Source organism: Trichogramma pretiosum, unplaced genomic scaffold (genome assembly GCF_000599845.2).
Source record: "Trichogramma pretiosum strain Unisexual culture from Peru unplaced genomic scaffold, Tpre_2.0 scaffold131, whole genome shotgun sequence".
Taxonomy (NCBI): domain Eukaryota; kingdom Metazoa; phylum Arthropoda; class Insecta; order Hymenoptera; family Trichogrammatidae; genus Trichogramma; species Trichogramma pretiosum.
In genome coordinates this window covers 4,216-31,331 of record NW_019640808.1, presented here as the reverse complement: position 1 = coordinate 31,331, position 27,116 = coordinate 4,216, and the positions used below count along the sequence as shown (strand labels likewise).

The window sequence follows — 27,116 nt, the reverse complement described above, 5'->3', positions numbered from 1 at the left end:
ATATTACAGGTGTATACCCCGTGCGCGCATCCCTTTTCACTCGGCTGTGCTCGCAGTTTACTATGTATGGGTACATTATATAAATACGTAAGGCAATTTTCGAGCTTCTTTCCCTTTTTCTCCTCTTTTTGCTTCTTTTTGCTTCTTCTCTTCTCTTTTTTCCTCGTTTTTAATATTCCGCCACTGCAGGGCAAAAACGCATGGAGCGGTTGCTGCACTACTGGTTTCTTACTATTACATCTTTACGCGTCCTTTTTTCCATGCAGTATTCTCGCGTATATAACATCGCTGTTGTATAGTTTGGTTTTATTATTTTATTTACAGTTCGATAACTGGATGACTCGGTTGTTGTTTGCGATGTACCGTTCTGAATATCGATTTGTTTCCCATAATCTCGGGGTTGAATAAATTTGAATAACAACCAAAACACAATCGCTCTCGTATGAAAAATTAATTTCTACTCGCTGTACACGCGCTCGAGCTCTTTAAAATTATCTCGCGCACTTGCGCAAGCGCAATTGTGTAATTCAGAGGTATCGACAAATGAACTTTAGCTCCTATCGTCAATGGGTTAAATATTTGTCGAGCAAAGGGGATATCCGATTCGAGGTCCTCTCCTCGGTATATATAGCCGCGATTATCGAAGCGTCAATGTTTAGCCAAGAGAGAGAGATAAGCTGCCGCTCGCGGGCGCTGTACTCGATAAGCTCGCGGCTACGTACACGGTTAATCTAATAATCATGATCAAACACGCGAAACTGTTTACTCGTACACACGAATGAATTGGCGTTTCCGTAAATTGCGCCCAATCTATATGTTTATATAAATAATACATATCTGTAAACGCAATTTTTTTTCTCTCTCTCTCTTCGCTTCTATACGCCACTACACTGCTTCTCGCCTCGACTTCAACTTTATTCCAAAGTTCGCGCGAAGCATATGGATAATAATAATAATATATACAGCCGCGTTATAGTTTGCATAAACGGCAAGTTAAAATTCACCGGATTTCCTTCACTGCACAAGTGCACTGCAGGCTACACACACACATATAACGTACACCGTGCGTTTTACCGAGTCAGTCTCGCGCGGCAGTAGTGTTTTCCACGGGGGCGCGTTTATGCTATTCATCCGTCTTTTATATGTATATACGCGTCCAAAGCGAGCTAGCTCGCGCGCGGCCTATGTCAGGTAGGATACATCCTATCCTTATACATACCTACCTGGAGTATATATGCATATGGAAAAGCTTTATTTTCACACGCGCTTCGCAGACGAGTGCGTCCGTCCGCTGCTTTAAGCTATATATGGGAAATCGAATGCTCGCTTCTGCTTACTTCGTTCTTCTCTTGAAGCCACCGAGTATCTCTCGCATTTATATATGTAATACGCAAGCAACAATGGAATTTGCGTTTCACTATTTGCGCGCGTGCGAGAATCGTTGTTGCTCGCGCTCTGACGGATGTGTGTGTGTATGTGTGTTTTACCTCGGCAAAACTCTACCCCCGATCTTGACAATTTGTAAACGAAGCGCTGAAAAAGGATCGTGTTCTGCGTTTACCGTGTTATTATTCTACATGAACGCTTGCGCGCAAAAAAAGAAAAATTACAACTATTGTTTATTATATCGCGCGCTCGACGAGTTAATTGCCAGAGGCACAAAGAGAGAGAGAGAGAGAAAGATCCTATCCGCAATACAAATAAATCCTCGGAGATTATCTACATATTTTTCTAGAAGTGCGGTAAGTGCGGATGAACAAAAAAAAATTTCTCACGAACGGGGAGCATCATCGTGTGTCTTGCATCGTTTGTCATATACACGTAATTTTCGCATTATGCGACTGTGTGCGCGCCGCCGCGCAGTGACGTTTTTGGCACACTCGTTACGACTTAATGACGATCCGTCACGATAAACGCGTCTTTCTCTCTTCTTTCTCTCTGCTCGCTCTCCGAAGAAAATTATGTTGTACGTAGTATGTAAAGCAAAAAAAAAAAAAAATGTAGCCAACGAAGGATGCATGTGCGCGCGCGACTCGTTGGAGTTTCTAAATGGAAAATCCTGAAAATCAAGTGTGCACTAATTTCACAGAAATTACCAGGCTAATGGGAAAATAAGAAAGTTTGCTCCACCGGTTGGTAAACAATAATTAATTTACTCGGTCGTTCCGATAAAGGAGCCGTGTATTGGGATACTTAATCTTGGGAACGCAAACAATGCCTCGAACGTGCGTAACGCAGTGGAGTGAAAGTTTTTTTACTCCGATTTAACGCAATTGATACGAATCATTGGTTCGTTGAGCTTTGGCTGAAAGATGAACAATTTTTTTCAAAACAAAAAAGATATCACTGACAATGATCGAAGCTTGAATTTTTGTTTTACGCTATTTTGATGCAACGATTCTCGACACATGGTACACGAGAGTTAAATTTCATCAAAATTATATACAAAGACTATTTTGGAGCTGCGATGCCTGCCGGGTTTCGTGCCACTTCCTTATAAAAGCACTCAGTGAAAGTACGTGAGATAATAATTATTCTAACGACGAAAAAGAGAAGAAACAGGCGCGAATTTGCAGTTAATCTAATTAAAAGTCGGAAACGAGAGAAAAGAGATAAATTGGGTGAAGCATGCCGATTTGCCCGGCTTATCTCTGCGGCATCATCCCATGTTTTTCTCTCTCTCTCTCGCTCTATAATTGTTGCTGTCTATGTATGAGTACAAGGATGTAACTTTTTAAAGATTTCATGGACAGATAAATAGTGATTAATTAAAAATTTAAATATTCACATGTACTCTCTTTGTTTTGTTTTATTATATGAATAGACAATTACATGTATACGTCAGCGTAAAAAAAAAACGTGTACGTTAATCGCGAAACGAATCACGTGAACTAAATCTAATTTTTTCCCACTTTCATAAATATCGTGAAAAAAAAAGTTCATGAATATTTAAACGTCCAGGACGTGAAAAATTGTTTTCACACCCTTTGTAATGCATACATACGAATCTTGCAACGTTGCAATTTAAGTGAAACATATCCGAGTACGGCGTTTTACATAAACTCTAAGCCTCGAAGTGTTGCAAAATTACCGCGTTCATAATCCTTCTCACGTCGTCGTTGGATTTTTTTTGCGCGTAAAAATTTTGTACAAGTTTGAAGATAAGTCACGGAAGAAAACATCAACGCTCGCGCACGATCTATTAGTTTTCAAACGCGCGACGACAAAGAGCATTGTTGTTGCCGCCGTACACTCGAATCAACGGTGGCCTCGATCAATGCCATCCTCTATTTTTTTTTTTTTTTTGTTCGTACGCGTTCTCATAGATACTCGAAAAGTGTGAGTACACTTCTCACAAATTGAAAGCGAGATTTTTTTGCTGCTTATAATACTAATTCTAATCCGAGACTCTCGACGTAACAACAACGCAGGCGGGAAAAATTAATTGTTTGACGCGTGCGGAGCAACGAAGTGCGTGGCTTCCTTTGTCTACTCCGCGGCGGGATCTGTCTCGCTCCCTTTTGCAAATCATAAATCAGTCAGTTGTAAGCATCAGCGGTTACGTCACAATAATATAAAGCACGAGGCAGTGCAGCAGCGTAAACTCGTGAGACCAAATGAACTTTCGGCTTTGAAGAATTACACACGCAGCACAGAGCGAGAAAGAGAGAGAGAGAGAGCTGTGTGGCAGACAAACATTTGCGGGTGGCTCACTGTACTGCTGCTGCTGCTGCTGCTGCTGCTGTTTACATATAACACATACACAATTGCCGCCGACCGGCTGTGTGTTCGCTCGCGGCCAAGCCGACTTGGAAACGAAAAAAAAGTAAAAAAGAGAGACAGCGAAGCGCAGCCGTTCGCATGTAGCGTACAATAAGCATACGTACAGTACAGTATTCAGTGCAACGCGTTATATAGAAAGCGAGGGTGTTCAACTGGCTCGAAGCCCATTACGCGCCGAGAGAGCTGCTGCTGCCTCGTGCACGATGTATACGAGGAGGAGCGAATCGCCGCCGCCGCGCGTGTATTATTATGCGTGTAGCAGTAGTACACTCGTTGCGAGCGAGAAGAAAGTTTTCGCGCATGAGTAATCGCGAGAGAGGCACACACGTACATATATACGTATAATGTACTTATTTAGGCGTATTGCGCGCGCGTTTTGGCCGCGCTGAACCGAAAAACTTTAACTAGACTCGCCGCTGGCGCTATATATTTACGCGAGTTGTACGCTCGCTTATAATACATCGTAAATAGTAAATAATAATGTAATGTATGGTAACGCAACGCGCGAGAGATAAAGAGCGTTATAAGGAACGCATGTGTGTCAGGGCACTCGTTTTCGCGCGAGTGTTTTACCTATATATACGCACGCTCGTGTGCACTCGAGTTAAAAAACATGAAAAATGCATCTTTTCACTCTGAAAAGTTTACTTTTTCAAGTTGTATATACGTACACACGGATTACCACATAACTATTTACACAATGCTGTTGCTCTTTGTGACACGCGATGAAAACGAATACACATTATATATAGATGCCTCACATGCATAATGAACTTTGCGCTTTCGTTGAGTCAGTCGCGCGCGCGCGAAAAATGCGCTGCCGGTCGCAGTGACTATAGTACGACGCCCGATGAGCCGGAAGTCGCGATGCCCGCGCGTGCATCCTTTAACAATGTAATTAATGCCTCGTTGCGGTGCGTATAAAACCCCACCGCTGCTCAACGGCGAGGCATTTATTAGAGATTTCGATCAGGCGCACATCATCGGGTGACACAAAAACAGCTGCTGCCGTGTGCGGGTGACCGATGCGCTGAATGATAATTCCTTTTTTTTGTTTGTTATTGCGCATCGTCGCTTACGCGTAATGCATGCGCGAAATTCTGTGCGCGCGATTTCGTTGCGGTAGCGGCGAGCAACGCGACGTCGTTATGTAAAATTTTCTCGCGCACTTGGCATAAGTATATACTTACTTTTGTGTAATTCTATTTTGACGCACGCGTTTTCTAGCGAAAAAAATTGTCGACGGTAGAGATGGATGCGTCATTCGAGGCATCTTTATACGATACCGCTGCAGCCCTTATAATTTACTAGAGCGCGTTTAATTTTCCGTATCGATAACTCGAAACCGAGCCTGTATCGTTCCTAAAACTCATCGTGCTATATAGCTATCGTGGTCGCTTCGTCGACGCTACATTATATAGCCCTCTGTGTTCCAAGTTGAAACGTAAAAGTTGCGTTGTTGCGTCGCGTCCTCGCATCGCGGAGCTCTATACTATGCGTGCGTGCGAAGCCGGAAGTCGTCCGCGCGTACACACACACACACACACACACACACACACGCAGCTTATTATAGGACAGGGCGGGGAGGAGGCGCGCCGCAGCAGTAGCAACGCTCGATATCAAAGCTCTATCCCACGTTTTAATCCCGTTTAATCGTCGGAAAATTATCTGGATGAACAATCGGTGTTTTGGCCGAGGCTCGCGAGCGTGTAAGAGCCGAGCGTTTACACTGCGCTGAGCCGTTTAATAAGCTCCCGAGCTCGATTGTAATACACCTTATCTCTTTCGAAACGGGCCCCGTCGTGTTGCTCTTCGGAGTAGATCTTCGTCGCTCGTAGGATGTGTTTTAATTATCTCTCCCCCTCTCTGTATCTCTCTCCGATAGATGCGCGAGATTTATACTTTTACGCATTTTGTTTTGAAACGTGCTACGGTAGCTCCGACAGCTTATTAATCGCTTTTTGAACAATTTTATTACGCGTTATTAGGAAAATATCGATACTTTTTTGCGATATAATTTATAGCGTCGATATTACATAAAATCGATGTAAAGGTATAACTTTTTTCATGAAATTTAACTAATCGTATGTAATTTTTCTTTGTTACAGGTAAGTCGACTCCTCGTTTGACATTCGGACGATTCCGCGAGGCACGATAATAATGCGGTAAGAAATTCTTCAATGAATCAGAAAAGGGCAATGTCCACCGTACGTAATGCGACGTCCGACGCGTATCGTGGCAATTTTCACTCATTCACCGCCGATGCGGCTTGTATCTCTGCCAAAGCATGAGAAATTAACTCCGCAAATGTACCTATATATATAAGATAAAACACGTTTCACATCGAGAGCTGCTCCTTGCCCGCGTTTCAAGGCGAACTACGCGCGGTGCACTTGCGCCTCTATATATACCGCGCGGAGAAAATTGACTCGTTACAATATTTTTGCGCTTACTTCGCGTGGTATTGTATAGAACGTATATATAGAGGAGCTGTCAGCGCGCGCAATTTCTCACGGATGATGATACGCTCTCGTGGCTTCCGTTTCGTGTGGCCGCGTTCATGCGCGTCCCGCGCGACGCCCTTGCGCCTCTCGATGGGTAGTATATAGAGAGGCCTATACCTACCTTGGTGGAATGTCGAAAGAGAGAGAGAGAGAGAAAAAGGATGAACGCGACGATGCTTCGCACAAAGCATTTTAACGCAGTCTCTCTCTCTGTATGTGTGTGTGCGCGCACACACGCGGGCGTAGACACTTATCAATAATTCATCGCGTAAAGGATGATTTTTCGTGCGATGCCGGTTGTATTCTACACGCACAACTATAATATACGAATAGCATCTATCGCCGCGAGCATGTGTTGTCATTGTTTCGCACGATTTTAAATGCACGTAAAGGGGATACCGGCCGGAAATCCGTGCCACGCTCGCTCGCGCGCATATTATTCGTTTTGTAATATATATATATAGATGCGTCATTCATGGCCGCAGTGCTCGATATATCGAACGTTATAATATATGTCCGTCTTTCTTTCTTTGTGCATGATGATTAGCTGGAAATCTTCGATAAGCTGCCTCAGAGAGACTCGGTACGACGTGCCTATATTATATATTGTACAATCGCGAGAGTCGAGTTCTTGCGCAGGAAGCAGCAGCCCGCGGTGAGCGCAGAGGTGCGAAGAAAAATTATCATTCCTCGGAAGGCGTGTGTTCCTTTTTTTTTTATTTTGACGCGACTCGGTGAGCTTTTGGTTTTGCGTTCTCCGAAATAAATCAGCATCGGCCATACGAGACGACGATTCGTCTCGTTGTATATTTGAAGCATCGATGTTTCTCTGCCGCTCAGTAGCAGCAGCGGCACACGTGTGCATGTGTTTCTCTGTTATACACGATCGCGCGTATGTAACGCGTACACACACACACACACACACACACACATGCGTCTCTAACGAGGCTGTGTATTTTGTATGTATACGCGACGTAAGTGCAGTAGCACGGCGCAACTGTTCTTCCTAATGTTTTCCAACAGTATATGTAGCGCTAATTTTTTTTTTTACGCGTCTTCGCTGCTGCTGCTGCTGCAACGTTACATTCCAGGTGCCCACGTAACCGTACTCGTATAGGAATGTGACGCATGCGAGTGCAATACACTTAAATACCGTGTGCGCGCGCGCGACAAAGCACTCGAATCTCGTTGGGTTGGAAAAACCACCGAGAAGAGCGATTAAAAATGCTCGTACGGCGCGTTGGAAATTGGCAACTTTTTTTTTTTTCATCGAGTCCCACGAAAAGAACCACACGAGAGGATGAGAAGGAAATGGAATGGGTGTTGAAATAATCGAGAATTCGAAGAATGTACGTTTGTACAGGAATGAACTTTATTAAATCACGAAGGCAAACTAAATGACAAAGGCTTATTAATAATACGAGGGTCGAATTTACAATGGTTATTGACTCCAAATGCAAGTATTCGTATAGACGCGATATTTATGACACTCGGATCGTAAAGGATCTGGACTGCGAACTATACCCGAAGAAAAAACACGCGTTATTCAGTACGGTAATGGCTGTACTCGCTCTTGCGTTGTCGCAGACGCACTTGCGACTATAAGAGGACTTTTATTCGGCAAATCAGGCTCGATCAGCAAACACCACATATCTGAGCGCTTGTACATTACCGTACCGGTCGCCCCTTAGGAAGTCAGTCGTACATTTATACTGATCGCATCTTGACGATGTAATAATCCTGAGCATCGAATCATCATCAAAATACCTTACGAATAGATAAAAAAGACATAAAAGCACAAGGCATAAGTAATTCTGCCTTTCCAAGTGCCACCACTTTTTTTCGTAATTTTTCCTAAGATGTTTCGGACGGCGTCTCCTCTCCCCTCTCCTCCACAGTACAGTTGCCACTCTCAAGTGTTTGCGACTCATAGCCCAGCGCATCGGCGTCCAGCCTTTGCCGTCCGGGGCGTCGATCCGCACCCACTGATCCGTTCGCGCCGGGATGTCGATAAATTTTCTCACGAAATCGTCGTCGTCGTCCAGACGCATGCAAATCAAGTGCAGGGGCGTCCGTCCGTTCTTATCGGCCACGTTCGGATTCGCCCCCTTTCGCAGCAGTAATTTGGCAAAGATCTTGTCGTTGAGAAACACGGCCCAGTGCAGCGGCGTCCAACCGGACCTGTCCACGGCGTTGATCTTTGCCAGTTGATTATTTCCGTACGTTTTTTCGAAAAACTCGTCCACCTTGTCGTCGTCCTTTAAAAGCTTGCACAGGAAGTGCATGTGAGTCCATCCGTCCACGTCGGTCCAATTCAGTTTGGCGCCTTTCCTCAGCAACGAACGGAAAAGAAATCGTCGGATTAAAAACTGATCCCAACAGCACCAGTCCTCCCACTCGATGATCGTCAGCAGCACAAAATCGCAGAAGCTTTCGATAAATTTGGATAATGATCTTATAAAATTGTCACCGGCCATTGTTTCAAACACTCGCACAAACCCAATCACTTATTATTTGAAATTACTGTTCTTTTTCACTTGCTAAGGTCGATGCGATGACTTCGAGCTGCTTACACTTCGGCGTCGCGAAGCCTACTGACTTCAAATATGCTATGATCTATAGATAGAAATTTAGATGTATCTAAAGAAAATAAAACACGCGGATGGTTATGTCAATAAGAGGGGGGAACTCAAAACTACCAACTTAGTTCGTGGGACTGTAGCATTATGAGTCGGCAATATTACTAGTTCGTGGCTATTAGAACAAACACTTTCAAATCATTATGGAATGAAGCGTACGCGTCGATTGACTGAGAAACCCACTATGCAGTACATAGCGTGATTTTAGACTTTTGACTTTGAAAAAAATTTAAAGTTGTTTTTGATCGTTGAAAAGTACCTTCATGAATTTTATCAGATTTTTTAATTGCTTCAGGGCTTCAGAATAAATATAAATCAAAAATAGACGTTTATAGCGGGTGTGGGAATCTAAAATTTTGGGTTTAGAGAACTTTTTTACCATGCACTATAACATACCAAAAACGCGTCAAGATAGGTGCCGTGCGTGCGGACGAAAACTGAAAAAAGTATTATTTCGACCCGTATATTTATATCAAGTTAATGAGCTTAGTACAATTCTTTTGAATATTTATTTATTTTTATGCATATTTTGTCAACTTTATTCTTGTTAAGGCGTCCTAGTGATGAATGTACAATTTATGATCTTGTGCTTATCAATATGAAAGTCAAATTAAATTTTTAAATTAAATTTTTTTAAGCAAGAAAAATAAATTATAACACTAATAAGTGCAAATAAAACTAAACATAAAATACGAAGTAACGCCGTTAGGACTTTGTCAGCCAGATTCGCCACCTGTTGCAGAGCCGTTTGTCCGTCCATGTGGGCTAGATCAGGATTGGCGCCTCTTCTCAATAGTAAATTGGCCAACTTTTTGTGCTTGTGATACACAGCCCAGTGTAATGGTGTCACACCGGCTTTGTCCATGGCGTTGATCTCTACCGGTCGATTAATTTCGTCGGTGATTTTGAAAAATTCTTCCGCAAAATCGACGTCGTGCTGGCAAATAAAGTGCAGAGCTGTCTCTCCGTGCCCGTCGGCCAGATTGGGATTGGCGCCATTCCTCAGTAGTAGTTCGGCCACTTCATGGTGCCCCTGACACACAATCTTTTCCGTAGGTGTTCGACGAACTGGCCTGGACCATTGTTACACACGTGATTTAAAATATTTGTTCCTTCTCACTGCTACCGCGTGGTCGATGATGCGATGGTCGTGGGTATTTACGCGGCTGCGTCGTTACGTGAACTGACGTCTATTTCACAATGATATCTATGTTGGAAGTAGCTCGAGTCACATGCCCAGCAGCAATTAGAAAGTAAAAAATTCGAGCGTAGAGGGGGTCTATAAGCAGGCACAGGTGTTGCCCGGAATTAAGAAAGTCGCCCGAAAATGTACAGCGCGAGAGATTCATTGAAAAAAATGCCACAGTCAGTGTATTAAGACCGAATGGTGGAAACGAGAGCAAAGAACGGACATTAACAAGGAGTAATAGAGCTTACTTGAAATTAGGCAGGCATACACGACGCTACAGAGACGTTGTAACTATATATTGCGAGAGCAGTGTGTAACGACCATTCTAACTTCGTACATCGATCCTTGTATTGATCGCGCCAGCTCATCAGCTCATCAGACTCGACTCGATCGAGTCGAAATTTTCCGGTTATGAACATAATATTTTCGGCTTCGAGTCGTGTACGTTTGACGAGCGTTTGGAACCAAGCGACGATTCATGAAAACTACTTTGACATTTATCATTCATGTGAAAACGCCATGGCAAACTCCATCTTCTGCTTTTAGTTTTTAATCAAATTATGTATTCATTGATTTTGCATTAAAATGTATCCTCGTGGTTGGGACACGCAACCGCGAACATAATTACGCTGGAGCACTCGGAATGCAGTTATTGTTTTCTACGAATGTAGTCTTTCTTTGTGCCGAAGTGTTCCTTTTCATACCTATAAGTGCATGTGCCAGTTCGACGCTCGATCTTCTGTATATATTAACGAAACAAATGATTCAAAATCGTCAGGAGACTTTTGCTTTTAATCGAGCGCTCAGCAATCGCTCGCATTGATTTTGCACGTGTTCAACGTCGTTCATTGCCTCATTATTACTTATCTCGTCGCGTCGTTCATAAAACTTTCACGATTTCTCGGCGAACGATCCGTCTGTTTTTATTCTAAATGCGACGTTTTTCGCGCGAGTTACGATAAAAGCGAAACACGCACGAGACACGCGCGGAATGCGACAGATACACGACGACGCTCGAGCAGCGCGCTGCAAGTTTTTCGACGCTATATGTATTATACCTACGGTACCTTATTGGCGGCAACTTGAAAAATGGCAATGAGCATACCGCGTGGGCATCTAATATGCATTATATGCTACCGACGCTGTTGCCGATGTATACACGCGTCGTTAAAATCTCCCGATCGACTGCGAAGGCTGCGCGATGGCGAATTTTCCACTCGGCTGGATGCGTCAGTCGACGAGCCTTTAATCCGCATCGAGAGTAATCGCTTCGCTAAACGATGAGTGAGGATAGACGCCACGCTTGATGTCATTACGAGACTCCGCATCACGAATATCTCGCATTGTTTTGTATATAGTTTTGAGTAAAAAAGAAAAAGCTTCGAATCGAAATCATTGGCCTCGTACGCAACTACGACACGTAAGTGTCGTGCACTCGAAATGAAAACTTTTTCAAATCATCGGCTGCGCATTGTGGACACAGTCATTAAATAACGTATACGGATTCAGAAACTCGAGCATTATATATACGGTGCACCGAGCGTATTTTCCGATATCATTATACGCTCTAGACCCAATCGGGCGCAAGTGCTGCTGAAATGCATACATTTTACTATGAGTGAAATGTATATCTATATCGAGACGAGAGAGAGAGAAAGTTTTTTACTGCATTCGAGTGGGTGTGTCGTCGTCGTCGTCGTCTACGTCGTAGTCGTATCGGTTTTTCTTTTATACGCATTGGATCGTGACGCATACCCGCCCATATTAGCCGCATACCTTATAATGTTTTTATACGTATACGTATATAAGCGTAGCCGATGCATTCTAAAAACAAACCAGGAAAAGTAAAAATGTCAAGTTTCTGCGGCCATGCAGAGAGATTCGCTCGAGCGAATGACTTTCATTGAAATTGTTTCGTATATTATATATGGTTGGCTCGAATCGCCAGAGGATAACGATAGAATCTTAGTCACTTTTCATAGTTAAAGTTCGATAATTCGATTTTTCGACATTATGATTTTATCGATTTTTACGTTAGCGACGAATGTCATGAAGTATCGTTCTAATGTTTTATGTATACATTTTTATTAAATACCCACAGGCAGGTAGCGATGTTTTGAAAAATATTTTATTAGCACCCGTCTACTCCGAAGATTTCCACTCTCGTGAGAATTAAACTCAATAAGAATAAAATATAGGCCGATGAGTCACGAGGAAATATTTCAACGTATCGATCTCGGCGCACGCACAAGTGCAAAATAATTCACACAATTAGTAACGATTCACGACTAGCTCGTTCTCGTCCACAACGATTGTTCTGATTTTTTGATCACCGATCGTGTGCTGACTAACCGTTTCTGACTCTGGGTAAAATAGTTGAGCTTCGGAAAAAGCCAATTTGAAGAATGATAATCACAAGACCGTGAAGTAAATGCACTAAAAGCTGACGCGTCTGTAGCAGCTGCAAAAAAAAACGAATGACATCGCGCCAAGAAAAATTAGCGTGTACGAGGACGATATTACGCGCAGCAGTAGTGTGCAAGCGAAGAACTTCAAGTTAACAGACACGGTGCAGCGCTTATATCGTTCCCAGGATTGAGTCGTTTTCGTGCGTCGATGCTCGAGGCGATGCCCATAACGCGGCAAGAGATCGCTGCAGCTCGCAGGAAGCTCGCGATCGACGGTAGAATCCGGGCACCACCGTACAGAAGGGGCCCCCGATCGCGTTCGAGCGATTCGCCGGATGTTTTTAAGGTTTTTTTTTCTGTTCTCCCCGTCCGATGCGTACATATAGCTATGCGGCTCGCGGCGCCTGTATCGGGGCTTCGTCGATCGGAGAGCGTAATTGAAAAATCGAAATCGAAAGCCCCGATCATCGCCCGCCTCGTTCGAGCGAATATTCGTTCGCAATGGCTTTTAATACTTGTGTACTTACTTTCGATATTTATGGTATTAGTTTTTATAACTATTTGCGGTCGTTCTTCGGTGTGTATATGGATGCAGGCGCGCGCAGTCGAGGTCGTAAAAATTGTTCATTGCCCCGGTTCTCTCTGCTACGGGAGCAGAAGAAACGTTTTCGCGTTTTACTTGTGTTTATAATAACTTTCTCCTCTCTTGTCTCCTCGACGACGACGACGACGACGACGACGACGACGACGACTACGTCGTTTTCTATTTTCTATCGAGCCCGAGAATTGTCGTTTATTATAAAAATATGAAATAATATCTTGGGCCGTGCAGTATATTTACTCGTTTTCTCTGCGCGCGCGCGCGCGACGAAACTTCTTGAGAAATCCTCCAAGATCGTGTGTAAACCGAAGAAAGTGTTGTAAATTTGCGACTAATCAGAAATGTTTCACTCGAGCTTAAATGCATTTAAAAGCCATTACGGATTAGCAATGAATATTGATACAAAATTGTGTGTTTCGCAATAACTCGACGACCGAACGAGCGAAGTTTATCATAAAAACGATACAGTTGAGATACAGGTATATACGTAGAGAGAGATAATCGAGAGGAAAAGGATAAACTTTTATTACTCTCAACGCGACTGAATATATGCTTCATGACGTAACTGTTGAAAATTAGTCGCTCGGCTCGAATACAATAGCAATTATGGCCGTCTCATTCAATGGTAATTAAGAACGCCGAACCATCGCGTACGGCGTACCGGGTATAGAGTGGCAAATTCGTCATCATTATTATAAACGCCTTTTTATTGTTCGCAGCGTATAACGACGCGCGTAGATATACACGGCAATTTGGCTTTGGTCTCGAGCCGCGCGCATCGTCCTCCTGTATATAATATAATAAGCCTGCCACGACGCAGCCATATAGGCAAGCAGGACACACTGCGAAGACTCGCTGCATCGACCGACTTCCGGTACGAACGGCGCGTATACAAACCTGCAGCGACCGGATTTCAGCCTTTCGACCTTTCTTAAACACGCTTGTATACCTGCTCGGTACAGTGTCCCGGTCTTGTTGTCGTGTTCACCGGCATTATTGGTACATTATCTCCTGTCTATCGACGTTGCAACGTCACGCGCAAGTCCGATCTTGTATATACGATCAACAGGTGGCTGCTGCTGCGATGCAGGACACGAGGGGCTGCTCGCCACCGCGTGAATTTTGGTCATTTATGTAAACGCTGGAAAATCGTAAGGATCGAGAGACTCGCGGGCGTGGTCTGTGGAAAGTGCGCGTGAAAATAGAAACGCAAAGAAGCTTCTAGCTGGATGAAACGTTACTCTTTTCTTTTCTTTTTTTTTTTTTTTTTCATTATTGCAATAAAAAAAACCCGGCGCTTCTTGAACGGCTCATCTCGTAATAATATATAAACCGATCGCCGAGCTCGTCCAACCTGTTTAAACGTGTCCGGGCGTGTGTGCACGCAATATGCGATTTTTCTCTCTCTCTCGCTCTATCTCCTCTTTCTATATACGTCGTACGGCGATATGCGTAGAGGAAGGGAGGAAAATCCTCTCCTGCACGCGCCTAGTTCATAATAATCTCTTTTACGTTATATATCATGTAGCTGCTGTGCATCCGTGACGCTGTATATATAGATGCGACTTGTATATATTACATTATATATATTATAATATAGAAAGGCGCGCGATTGTGGCAGATGATTACCGCGAGCTGTACTCGAGATTTGCGCAACGCACTCGAGTTATCGCGTGGTTAATATAGCGTAAAGTACCCAAGGTCTTTATCGGCCGATGACAGCTGCTTGTATATATAGCAGCACTTAGGTATACATATATGATGCGTCTGCTCCGATGCACATCATGGAGAGAGAGAGAGAGAGAGAGAACGAGAGGCGGGTTTAGATCATCGCTGCCTCATCGATTAATCTTTTACGTATGCGTGCATATAATATACTTCGACGAAATCAGAGAAAGAGAATAGCGCGAGATTCGATTTAGCTTCGCGCGCGTGTGCGCATACGCTCTATTATACAGAGCTCGTCATATTATGATGCTGCTTTAATCGTGTACCGAATAAACGTATTCGCAATAATTTTCTCGGAAAAGACATTGATCGAAGGTATGCGTACACGAGAAGTCGTGTGCATGAATCGCGTTAATTCGTTTCGCGAGTAAATTCACTTTAACGCATTTTAATAAATATAGGCATGCGAGATGCCGTAGCAAGGTAATGATGGATTCAATTAAGTATAGCAGCGTGTGTGTACGCAAATAACGTCCACTCACTGCGGAGCTCGGTAAAAAAATTGAGAAAAAAAAAACGCTTCGTACGAGCTTTCCTCGAGACGATCGTTTTTACTGCCGAGCGAAACGAGGAACGAATTCGAGACTGACAGAAAAAAATAGCTTTTGAATAGCGCGTTTATGTCGCGAAGAGTAAAAATTAATTTACTGGGTTCGACTAGAGACACGCTAGATGATACAAATACGCACGGTTCGGTTTCGAAGATCGAAAGTCGTTTGTAAACAAACCAGACGATCGTAATTATGAGTCAAATAACCGGGAGAATATGTGTACTTTGATTCGTGATAGTGGCCGCTACGAGGCTCTCTTGTATAACAGGACTACGTTCGCGCAAGAGAAAAATATTTTCTTCGTTCATATAATTGTAATCCTCGTCATACTTTCTAGGAGTTAATTACAAATGAGAACAACGTTGGTGTTTATGATTTGTTTTTAACTTCATATCAAAATTTATCAAAGAAAAATATCTACCTTAGAACCGAAAGGATTTCGATCCACATCGTCATCCAAATGGCATTCACAATTGCAGATCATTTTCGAATGAACGAGCTTCGAAATGTCATTTGCCAATTAACAATAATTCCGAAATTAGTTTGTCGCACTGGTCGAATGATCAAAAACATATCTTTCGTGAAATCCACCGAATCCATTTGTCAGGTTCACAGTTTGATCCATATGAATGTGTAGTTTGTCATATAAATATTCTGAAATTATGCAATCTCGTATTCAAGATGTGCAGTCAATTAATCGCTTCCTACAAGATTTATAATGTACAGTGATGCTTTAAAATAAACTATATTTCGCATTGATGTTTTGGTTTGTTAAATCGTACCTACCAGGAGACTTATCTTTTCCGATTAATCTTTAACGATGTGCATCGAAATCGCGATCCAAAACGTCAGGATCAGCGCGTGAAGAGTAGCACCTTTTTCGTTTGTTTAAACGAATGCATTTTTGGAGCTGCAGCGCTGTTGCGTGTCGTTTTCCCAAGAGTATCGCTCGCTCGCTCGCTTTCCAAATGGAGCTCCCAGACCTCGCGTGTCTGCGTTTCTATTATTGCATTTAAATATTTTCTCTGTCTCTCTTTTTGCATTCTCGAGAGGTTAAAAAAAATGCACGAACGCAAACAAAAAGAAGAAGGAATTGTGCATACTAAGGCCGACGACATGAAACTCACAAAGTCTTCGTCGTCGTCGTCGTCGTCGTCGTCGTCGCGAGAAACAATCCGTCCCCGCTTGTGTTGTTGTTGCTTTTTTTTTGCAACGCTCATCCTTATTACGACGTTAAGCAACTCGAGTCTCGCGAGCCAGCTGCTCTTTCTCTCTCTCTCTCTTGCGCCGTCTGTTGCGCCGCATCTTCTCTAAAATGCCGTAATTCAACTGCCACACGCGTATTATATGCAGTGCAAATGCTGTTGCAGCACCGCCACCGTTGCGTTCTTCGCTGCCAAGATACATTTTTATTAATTCGAGTGGTCGCACGCAGAGGAAATGAGCTAAAAAAAAAAAAAAAAATAAAACAAAAATGGAAAGAAAAGTTGGTTCGTAATCGCGAGACGCGAAATGCGATACTCTAGATACGCCGTGAGTAAGCTAGACGAACGCGCGCGTATATATATAAACTCGTCGATTCGACTGAATATATATTCGCGAGGCAACGACATTCTCGTCCTCTCTTTGTGTGGAAGACTTCATTAAGACATTCCGTGCCGAGATATAAAGGCGCGTGCGAGGCACGTAATATGCATCGCGCACGCACGCAATTTATATAGAAATTCGCGCGAGCAAGCAGGTGCAGCACTCGCGGTGTAATAAAGTATTATATATTATATATAGGTGCACACACTCGCGGAAAAAGTTGCGACTTTACTTATATATAGCTCGGTCGACTCCGATGCTTGCCGGTGTTTCATTTTTTTTTTTTTTTTTTTTTTTTTTTTTTTNTTAATTTTTTTTTTTTTTTTTTTTTTTCATCATGTCAAAAAACATGACATCAAATTATTCTTGCTCTTTTACAAATCATCACGTGACTATATGGTACATTTTTCATTACAGAATGGCGAGATGATCTCGGGCGTCTCAATGAACGGGAGCAGCGGTGGTTGTAACAGCGGAGCAGGAGGAGGAGCCGGCAGTCTGGGCTCGTCGTCGGGTGGCCGCGGGGCCCGCGGACTGGCAGCCCTGCATCGCTCCAATTCGAGCCTCGAGCTGCCCCACAGTCCGGATCCGCTGTCGTCGCGCGCGCCGGACTCGCCGCTCAGGCGGGAGTACGGATCTCACGGTGAGTAAAATAATCCGTATGTACGCGCGATACAATATCTGACTCGTTTTTCCGTGGAAACTCTCGAGATTTTCCGGAAGTAATTTCCTCGCTCGATTATTTCGAATTATCCGTTCTTCCTTTTTCCGAAATTCGATAGCTTAATGTTACGCGTGTGCACACACGTCTCTCTGGCCGTGTGCTCTTCGTGGTACGATTAAGTCATCGACAGTTACGAGGCACTTTTTTCCTCTATTTATCTCTCGATGGCAATCGATTCAATTTTAAATCCTTATTATGTACTTGAAATTTCATCGCGCTCGTAAATATCGTCTATTCGATAATACCCCTTTTCACGCAGTGATTTTTCGATCCTCGAGTATCGAAGAATCAAAACAGAAACGAACAAAAAAAAAGTGATTCACCTTTATGACTATCAACGAGTGGCGGGAAGCTCGTCGCTCATCGAGTAAATGCGCGGCAATTAAAATACTTGCTACTTTAGAAATTCGAGCCGCGCATGACGTTGATTATAGTATACTCATAGCCTCGTTTTTTTGGATTGACACACGCAGGCAGCATCGATGTGGTCGCGCAGTCCGTCACCATGAACGAGAATCTTCTGGCCATGCTGCAGGACTTCAATTCGAGAAATCTGCCGCTGTCGATCAGAGGGCCGATGGCCTCGGAGTTTCTGTTAAGGCGTCAGCAACTGCACCAGCAGCACATGATGCGTCATCATCATCAGCAGCAGCAGCAGTTTCAGCAGCTCCAGCAGCAGCAGCAGCAGCATCTGCACCTACAGCAGCAGCAACAAACGACACAAGAGAGCTCGCAGCAGGCGTCGGCGAACGACGTCGACGAGGTCTGCGGCCCGACCGGCGGCTCGAGTCCGAAGCTCAGGCTCAAGCTCAATCGGCTCTGGGGCAGCAAACAGACTCGCAACGCCATCAGTTTAACGGAGGAGCAGCATCATCAGATACAGCAGCAGCAGCAGCAATCGACGACGATGACGACGGTGACGGCCTCGGCTTCGTCGTCGACGTCCATGACCAGCAGCAGCAGCGTTACCAGTCCCGTGGTGTCGGCCGACGTCGAGGAGCGACACCGTAGGAGGGCCTTCGCCCACTACGACTGCCAGTCGCTCACGGCCAATTTGGGCTACGCGGCCAAGCTCCGGGGCATCCTGCTGGCCAGGCGCAGAAACACGGCGACTGGCGCCTCGGCCGCCAGCTCGCTCAGAGCGTCGACGCCCGACGAGCTGCCCGAGGAGGACGTCGGCGATGCAAAAGGTATAAACTACCACACTGCTTCCAGCTTCCAGCTTAATTACATCCCAACGAAAATTATCTTTTGTTATAAAATGCTATAAACTTTGCAAAACTTTTATTAATTGATATAAACATTCGGATTTGAGACTTTAACAAAAGTTAATAAAAGTTTATAGAAGTATTTAGAAGTTTATAGGAGTTGATAAAAGTTTATTACGAACATTTGTTAAGAATTCTATGTAGTTTACGAATATATGAACCAAATGATCGTACAATGTTTGGTTTAAAAGCTCATTCTCATGTTTTCAGAACTTGAAATCGCAAAATAGAAAGATCTATAAACTTTTATTATCTTTGATTATTCTTTATAAACATGAAATACTTTTTAGGAACATATCATAACTTTTTATAAAAGTTTACATTATTTTAACTGAAAAATGAAAAAAAAAATTTACAATGTTATGAACTCTTATAAAATTGTATAAACTTCTATAAACTTTTATCAACTTTCATTAGAATCTCAAATCCGAATGTTTATATCAATGAATAAAAGTTAATTAATTTTTCTAGAAGAAACGATTTTCGTTCGGGATCGAGACATTTTTTCTAACAAAGTATATATTATGACCCCGATGATTTTGCACCCAGGTAACGAGCTGCTGGAGTCGTGCCCGTTCTTCCGCAACGAGATCGGCGGCGAGGGCGAGCGCGAAGTGGGCCTCACGCGGCGGCCCCACAGCAGCAACGGCAGCGGCAGCGGCCTGCACCGGCCCGTGCTCGCCTACGGGGTCAGCGTACTCGAGCCCCCGGCCAACGAGACCTTGTGGAAGCACACGTGTCCGCTGCAGAAGCGCCCGCTGCCCATCGAGAGCGTCGACGAGGGCGCCCACTACTATCGGCGCTACTTCCTGGGCCGCGAGCACCAGAACTGGTTCGGCATGGACGAGCAGCTCGGGCCCGTGGCGATCAGTCTGCGCCGCGACGGCCAGCAGTATCGCGTGGTGGTGCGCACCTCGGAGCTGCTGACGCTGCGCGGCAGCGTGCCCGAGGAGGCGCTGCCCACCAGCGGCAGGTCCCAGCAGAGCAGCAGCGGCAGCGCAGTCGGCAAGCTGCCGACGCGCGAGCTGCTCGAGCTCGTGGCGCCCGAGGTGCAGACGAGCTGCCTGAGACTGGGCACCGCGGCCAGCGAGGAGTCGCTGGCGCGCCTCGACGAGCAGGGCCTGTCCAATCGCTACAAGGTCGGCGTGCTCTACTGTCGCGCCGGCCAGAAGACAGAGGAGGAGATGTACAACAATCAGCACGCGGGCCCGGCCCTGCTCGAGTTCCTCGACTCGATCGGCCAGCGCATCAGGCTGCTGGGCTTCGAGGGCTACAAGGCCGGCCTGGACACGCGCACCGACTCCACGGGCACGCACGCCGTCGCGGCCCAGCATCGCGGCGCCGAGGTCACCTTCCACGTCTCCACCATGCTGCCCTTCACGCCCAACAATCGGCAGCAGCTGCTGCGCAAGCGCCACATCGGCAACGACATCGTCACCATCGTGTTCCAGGAGCCGGGCGCTCTGCCCTTCAGTCCGCGCCGTATACGCTCGCAGTTCCAGCACGTGTTCATCGTCGTGCGCGCCCTCAATCCCTGCACCGAGAACACCCAGTACACGGTGTCGGTGTCGCGCAGCAAGGAGGTGCCGGTGTTCGGGCCGCCGGTGCCGCCCGGCGCCACCTTCGCCAAGGGCAAGCACTTCGCCGACTTCATACTGGCCAAGGTGATCAACGCCGAGAACGCGGCCCACCGCTCGGAGAAGTTCGCCACCATGGCCACGCGCACCCGCCAGGAGTACCTGAAGGATCTGGCCACGAATCACGTGACCAGCACCATGGTGGAAACCGGCCAAAAATTCTGTAAGTTACGATAAAAGCGGCATTTTCCGTGCATTGGTTCTCGTCCTTTGTCGTTCACTGATTTTTTTTTGTCCGCAGCGATGCTATCGTTCAGCAGCAAAAAGAAGACACCGGTGCGACCGCGATTGTCGTGCGACGCGTCGCAGCGAGGCGCGATCTGCTGGCAGGTGATCCTCGAGGACAGCAATCAGAACACAGACTGCTACCTGGGCATAAGCGTCGACACGATCGTACTCGTCGAGGAGCACTCGCGTCAGATCGTGTTCGTTTCTCCCTGCGTCAATGTTCTGGGTTGGCACGCGCAGACGAACAGGTATAAAACAATTGTGGCATCGTGTGCGATCGATCGATCGAAGAATAAGCGGCAATTCTCGATTGAAATTTATATATTTTTATTTTACAATTTCAGTTTGAGATTGTACTATCATCAAGGCGAGTGCATAACGATACACGTGCGTGGCGATTACGGCGACCGAGACGAGCTGATGGAGATAGTGTCGCGTTTGCGCGCCGTCACCCAAGGTACCGCGGCCTCGGAATTATCTCTGAAGCGCAACAGCCTCGGGCAGCTGGGTTTTCACGTGCAGCCCGACGGCGTGGTCACGCAGGTCGAAACGATGGGATCTTCTTGGCAGGCCGGTCTCAGGCAAGGCGCTCGACTGGTCGAGATATGCAAGGTGGCCGTGTCGACCCTCAGCCACGATCAAATGGTCGATTTGCTCAAGACCAGCGCTCAGGTCACGATAACCGTGATACCGCCAGGACCCGATAACACTCCTCGAAGGTAATAATGACGAATTCCCGAAAGCTCGTTGAAAATGTGAAGCAATATGCGTATGAACGCGACTGATGTACAAATAATTTCAATTTACAGAGGTTGCAGTCTGCAAAATTGCCAGTACTTGGCTACGAACTACGAAGGTGACTACGAGAACGTGACAAATCCGGAGAGCACGCCGAGTCAACAAACCGCTCTGCCGCACCATAGGAAGTACGAGAGGTCGTTCAGTCCGCCGCGTTCGAGTAACAGTTCGGGCTACGGAACGGGCTCGAGCTCCCGTTCGTTCAACGATCCGCGATTTCCCCTCGAAGGCACCATGACCAGTACGAGTAGCGGTCACAGTAGCTCTGAAGATCGATGGTGAGTTCTTTGAAAAATATAATGTCGGGAAGGATACGTATAGAACAAAGATGACAATGAAAAAAATCGTTCGATAGGTACGAAATGCTGGAACATCAAGAGCCGGAGCATTCGAATGGTACGCCACCGCCATTGCCGGCGAGACAGAATCATCAGGGTGGCGCAACGAGCAACGGCCGACTCAACGCTTGTACTCCAAAAAAGGAGAAAGATTCTCATTATTTAGGCGGTAAGAATTATGACATCAGACGCGATGATCACCTGCACGGCAATGATGCAAAGGACGGTAATTACGCGTCGCCTCGGGCCATTCAAGAGAGCATGAGACACGATAATTATCAGCGAATCGATAGTATGCATCATCGCAATCAAGAGCACGCAATAACTAATAATAGCAGCAATAACTACGTTAAACTACAGAAAGAAAAGTATGAAACCAAACAAGAAAATATTTACACTTCGCGAAGAGAGCTTCATAATAAAATTGAAGGTAAGCAAACTCGTCGATTAAAATATTTTTGAAATGTCTAATAAAAAGCCAATGCTAAGCAATTAAATTTTCTCCAGGTCATCAAAAAGTCGCGGTAACGAATTCTTTACCGGATGCTGCAAATTCTGTCTACAAGCTTGCTAAATCGAGTAGCAATAACAATCTAGTGCGATATGAGTATGAGCAACAGCAGCAACAGTCCATGCCTCACATTGAGAGCAAACTCAATCGAAGTTCCAAGTGCTACGAAGACATAAAAATCAGTGGCGATGAAAAATTCGATCACAGACGCAGCAAGTACGAGATTGAAATGCTGCAACAAATGGATCTCAACGGCGATTCAAAAAATGAAAGAGAAGCTCAAGGACAGGAATTTAAACTTGGCGAGAAAGTGACGTGCCTGAAAACAATTATGACTGAGAGACCTGTGCCGCATAAAATCAACATAGAATATAGACCCAAAGAATTGACATCAAGCTTACCAGCTGAAGTCAGTAGGCTAAACGACAATGCAACGGATATTTCTACGCTTCCTAGTGAAGATGAACTATCAAATGGTTCTGGAAGTATTTCACCAAGGTATGCTCAAGTGATAACAATAATCGTTAAAAAAATTTGTACGCGCTGTATGAATAAATTATAATTTCAAATTCAAAACTTTCACAGATTGCGAAGAGCAAATAAACATCGAACTCCTGGCAACTTGACGCCTTCGAGCAACGGTTCGAGAAATGAGAGTCCTCGACCGAAATCCGGAGCTCGCAGTTCTCATCGTAACTCCGCTAATTTGGCTTCGAGCACGTTGCAAGAGGATCTTATGAAACTTATCAATCCGGACTTTTTTACCGATGACGTTCATTCGAGCCCAAATTCGAAGAATTTGCAAAATTCGAACAAAACGAATAACAATATCGTAGAGATTCAAAATAGATGCAGGTCGCGTGAAAATCTGTGTGGAAATAGCAACTCGACGCTTGCTGTTCTGCCGAATGGACAAGAGAACGGCAATCCTGGATCCGAGGTCATTTTGACGATAGCCCGACCAGCCACTGTGATATCGAATGCAAGCACAGCCTCCAGTCCGGCTCCGAGTGAAAATAAATTATCAAAAGAAGAAAGGTAAAATTTGGTTTTAATATTTAGATGTAAACGTTGTGTTCATTTTTGATTATATCATAATCTAGTGCATTTGAAAATTCATCAACATCATTAACATTGTTAATAACTTGACAGTTGACACGATGGAACTTGGACAGTAGGATCAGTTTTTAAATCATGTATTTCTTTTTTTTTTTTTAGGGAAACAGTAGCGAAGGCTAATGAAGCATTTTTCAAAGTGAAAAAAAATCAGTGCAATGTTAGTTAAAGACTTAGATGCATAGAATTTTGTAAAATATGTAATATATTTTTTTACATTTTCGTTATAATTAAGAAATGAATTCGACTTTCATTTTGTAACAAGACTAACAATAAATTATTTGCAAACGCAAATTAAAGATAAATTCTTTTAGTTTTTTTTTATTTCATCATCTTAAGGGATAATCAAAATTATCTATGTATCAAAAGTCAAAAATCTTATTCTCAGATTTTATATACTCTTATCGCTAATATGAATGTTTTATTCAATGTGCACACGCTATTCATTTGTTTGAAAGAATAAAAGCACGTGTTGAAAATACTTTGACGACGAGACGCTAGCGCACTCCTTAATAGTGACGGAACACGTTTATTTTTAATGAACAGCAGTACTTATGACAAGTCTCCGCTTTTGTCGTCATAAATAATAATTGTACGAAAAACTTTCAGATTATCGCCACGCGTGACAAAAACGCCGCAGCAAGCGACTAAAACTCCGAGCAATATGATAAGCAAGGAAACCAAAAACTCTACTGAAATTGATAATAAACATTGGACGAATAATCGCCACGATGAAATGAATAGTCGGATATCTAAATACAGTCAGGAACGACCAGCTGATAAGGAAAGCATGAATACGATTATGTGAGTTGGATGCTTTCTGCCATTCTAAAAGTTTTTTCATGTGCCGTGAAATATAATTCCTAATGTCACATTTTTTTATTCAGAAGCCCACCTTCAGACTTGCAGAGCCACTTATCTAGCTTAGAACTTCGAGTTGCTCGAGAAACGCGCCGAAGGTTGTCATTAGAAGACGAAGTCCGAAGATTGCGCGATGAAAATCGCCGCTTACAAGACGAAAATCATGCGGCAACTCAGCATATAAAGCGTTTCACCGAATGGTTCATGGTCTATTACCACTGAATCAAGCTCTCTTGTTCTCATTTTCATTCGCAATCGTCTTAACTATATGGTATAACTTTATATTTAAATTGATTTTAAGTAAAAAATTGAGCGTATGAATTTTTACTATAGTTTCATACAATTTTTACGAAACAATTATTTGTGTAAATAAGAATTTCAATCTTTACATTTTAACTTTATACTGTGAAATACTTTTAACTAATTATTATAATACTAATTTTAACTTTTTTAATGAAAAAAAAATTTGCATTGATGATTTTATTAGCTTATAAACTAATTCTTGCAAACATAGGTTTCAAGTGCATAATATTACTCCAAATAATTTTACGTCACATCTAAGATTTTTCGATTTATTATTATTGATAAATTCCAAAACCAGAATACGAAATTGATTATCAAGAAATTCAAATCGTCAAGATGTTTCGTATCTTAACTTTTTTGAAATTGTAAATAAAACAGTATTCAATTATATACACTTGATGTTTTTGGCATTTAAATAATTTATTTTTATTGAATCAGCATATTGAATGAATCGTTTTTATTTGATTTTACTGCATTTAAAATTCAGTATTAATTATAATGATATAATAATGAATCATTTCAAAAACTTGTATATTTTATAGATGTAAATCAAATGAACAAAACAGTTGATAATATAAATACTTTAAACGTGTTACCAACATGAGTCGAGTCGACAGATGTGTTGTATTTCTTAAAAGATATATGAGAGATCATTGTTGCGAGTGAAAAATTATTCATTGTTCAAATGAAATAAATAATGTTAAATTGTATATTCTAAAATAGTTTTAAGATATAACGTATATTAATTTTTTGAGAAAGTAAAAAATGACCAAATATTACTCATATCGCGTAAACATTAATATAAAATTTTAACAAAATGTAGTTATCATGTCATTTACTATACTTTTTTTATAGTAAACGTGACTTTATAAAGATAAAAGATACGAAATGGCGATCAATAATAAAATTTATTATCCATATTTTTTGATTTGTTATTTTTACCCAGATGTATCACTTCTCACTATATAGATAAGTGTTTTTAATTTTTTACATTTACTCATTAGACCAATACTGAAGACTTAAGAAGGCTGTAGTAATGGGAGGTGGTTCTGTATTAAAACGCTATTTGCACAAGGCTATATGAGTTACGCAGCGCACAGCGTTAGAATGGCAGAACATAGGGGAAATGTGTTGGACTCTTAAGGGGAGGCTCTCATCTAGCGCTTCAAAAATGACGTGTTTTTCGTAATTTTTTTTCACGGAAGGAAGTGAATAATGCAGTCAAGTTTTTTGGTACTTATAAAATATGTATTTAACTATATTTATAAATTTTCTCAGACCAAAATATCGAATTATGTATCCACTAGCAGCATTTGATGTAGGTCGTGTTAAAAAAAGATACCTCAACGGGCGCGAAGCTATCGCCTTCAGTTTTTGCCCAAATCTAAAAATGTGAAGTTCCTCTTAAACTAGATGACATTTGCTGTGGCTTGAACCTAAATAATTGCAAAAAAAATTAAAAATTGATAAAATGGCGGACTTCAGAAATTTCTTTTTGGCTCTTTTAAGGGCTCTAAAAATAATAATAATGAAAAAATTAAAAATTTTATTGGTTCAATCTCCAGACAATTTAATTAGCTTTAAAATAGAAAAAAAGCGTGATAAAATTGTTGCGCTTTTTTTGGTAAATGTCAATACAAATAAAACAGCGATAAAGGCGGTGCCAAAGTCAAATTTATTATAACAGGGGGTGGGCGAGAGTGTGTAATCACACACTACCTCGTCACCTAGTCGACGTTTCGCCGACCACTTTGTCGGCCTCTTCAGGACTGTTGTGTACGTGACTGCCGATATTACATATAGTCAGTTACCGCGATGTCAATAACAATAATAATAATAAGCAACCGATGGTAAACAATATAAAACTGAGGCGTCGAGTGTGTATTAAATCATTAGAATTACTTAATATATTTTAAGATGTTAAAATAAAGATTGTTGTTGTCGTGTTGTTGTCCAAGTCCGATCTTCACTTTTGCCAATTTTTAAGAAATCTCATCGTCTTGATACCATATGTTGCTTTTATACGCTTGAAAAAGGTTCAATTGTTAGAACTGTCCCTTGAAGTTCTGCCCGATTTCAGCCGAGGGCTGGTGGAACTCATGATAAAATTGTTGCGCTTTTTTTGGTAAATGTCAGTACAAATGAAACAGCGATAAAGGCGGTGCCAGAAAAAAGCGTATCTTTAAGTGCAGTCCTTTTTGAGATATGTTGGCGCCCGATGCAGAAAACATGGTTTCGAAAAAATCGTGTTTAAAGTTTTAGAAAGCGAATGTACGTATACATCGTTCGCTCGTAAAAAGACAGCTCCGGTTTTTTGCCTATAACTTTTTAAAGTTAAACCT

General features: G+C 43.1%; 2 protein-coding genes across 4 annotated transcripts in view; one reads left to right on the top strand and one right to left on the bottom strand.

The window, feature by feature from the left end:
* The window catches only part of LOC106657659 (signal-induced proliferation-associated 1-like protein 2), a 50,233-nt gene extending 25,034 nt beyond the window's left edge, over window positions 1-25,199 (top strand). Inside the window, exons 2-13 of one of the 3 annotated variants that reach the window (XM_014379278.1) lie at window positions 5,892-5,948; window positions 17,408-17,633; window positions 18,188-18,904; window positions 19,532-20,782; window positions 20,861-21,095; window positions 21,192-21,566; window positions 21,657-21,923; window positions 22,001-22,413; window positions 22,491-22,992; window positions 23,080-23,532; window positions 24,220-24,414; window positions 24,498-25,199. In XM_014379278.1, the coding sequence (XP_014234764.1) occupies window positions 17,417-17,633; window positions 18,188-18,904; window positions 19,532-20,782; window positions 20,861-21,095; window positions 21,192-21,566; window positions 21,657-21,923; window positions 22,001-22,413; window positions 22,491-22,992; window positions 23,080-23,532; window positions 24,220-24,414; window positions 24,498-24,693 (4,821 nt within the window). In that variant the 5' untranslated portion in view covers window positions 5,892-5,948; window positions 17,408-17,416 and the 3' untranslated portion in view covers window positions 24,694-25,199. Of the gene's footprint in view, window positions 1-5,891; window positions 5,949-17,407; window positions 17,634-18,187; window positions 18,905-19,531; window positions 20,783-20,860; window positions 21,096-21,191; window positions 21,567-21,656; window positions 21,924-22,000; window positions 22,414-22,490; window positions 22,993-23,079; window positions 23,533-23,712; window positions 23,916-24,219; window positions 24,415-24,497 lie in introns of those variants that run through there. The other 2 variants (XM_014379277.1, XM_023460633.1) reach the window with 2 other exon arrangements.
* On the bottom strand, window positions 7,913-14,118 carry LOC106657584 (ankyrin-2-like). Its single transcript, XM_014379180.1, has 5 exons — window positions 14,074-14,118; window positions 9,639-9,959; window positions 8,812-8,903; window positions 8,106-8,717; window positions 7,913-8,054 (listed from the first exon to the last, which is right to left on the bottom strand). Exons 1-5 carry the CDS (start codon window positions 14,116-14,118, stop codon window positions 7,913-7,915), a joined length of 1,212 nt encoding a protein of 403 aa, XP_014234666.1.
* Window positions 25,200-27,116: the final 1,917 nt, after the last annotated feature.

Coding starts and splice junctions, on each gene's coding strand:
- LOC106657584 (XM_014379180.1), bottom strand. CDS start 14,118: ATGCCGGTGAACACGACAACAAGACCGGGACACTGTACCGAGCAG. Junction 9,960..14,073: donor CGGGACACTGTACCGAGCAG/GTATACAAGCGT, acceptor ATTGTGTGTCAG/GGGCACCATGAAGTGGCCGA. Junction 8,904..9,638: donor TGGCGAATCTGGCTGACAAA/GTCCTAACGGCG, acceptor TTCTATCTATAG/ATCATAGCATATTTGAAGTC.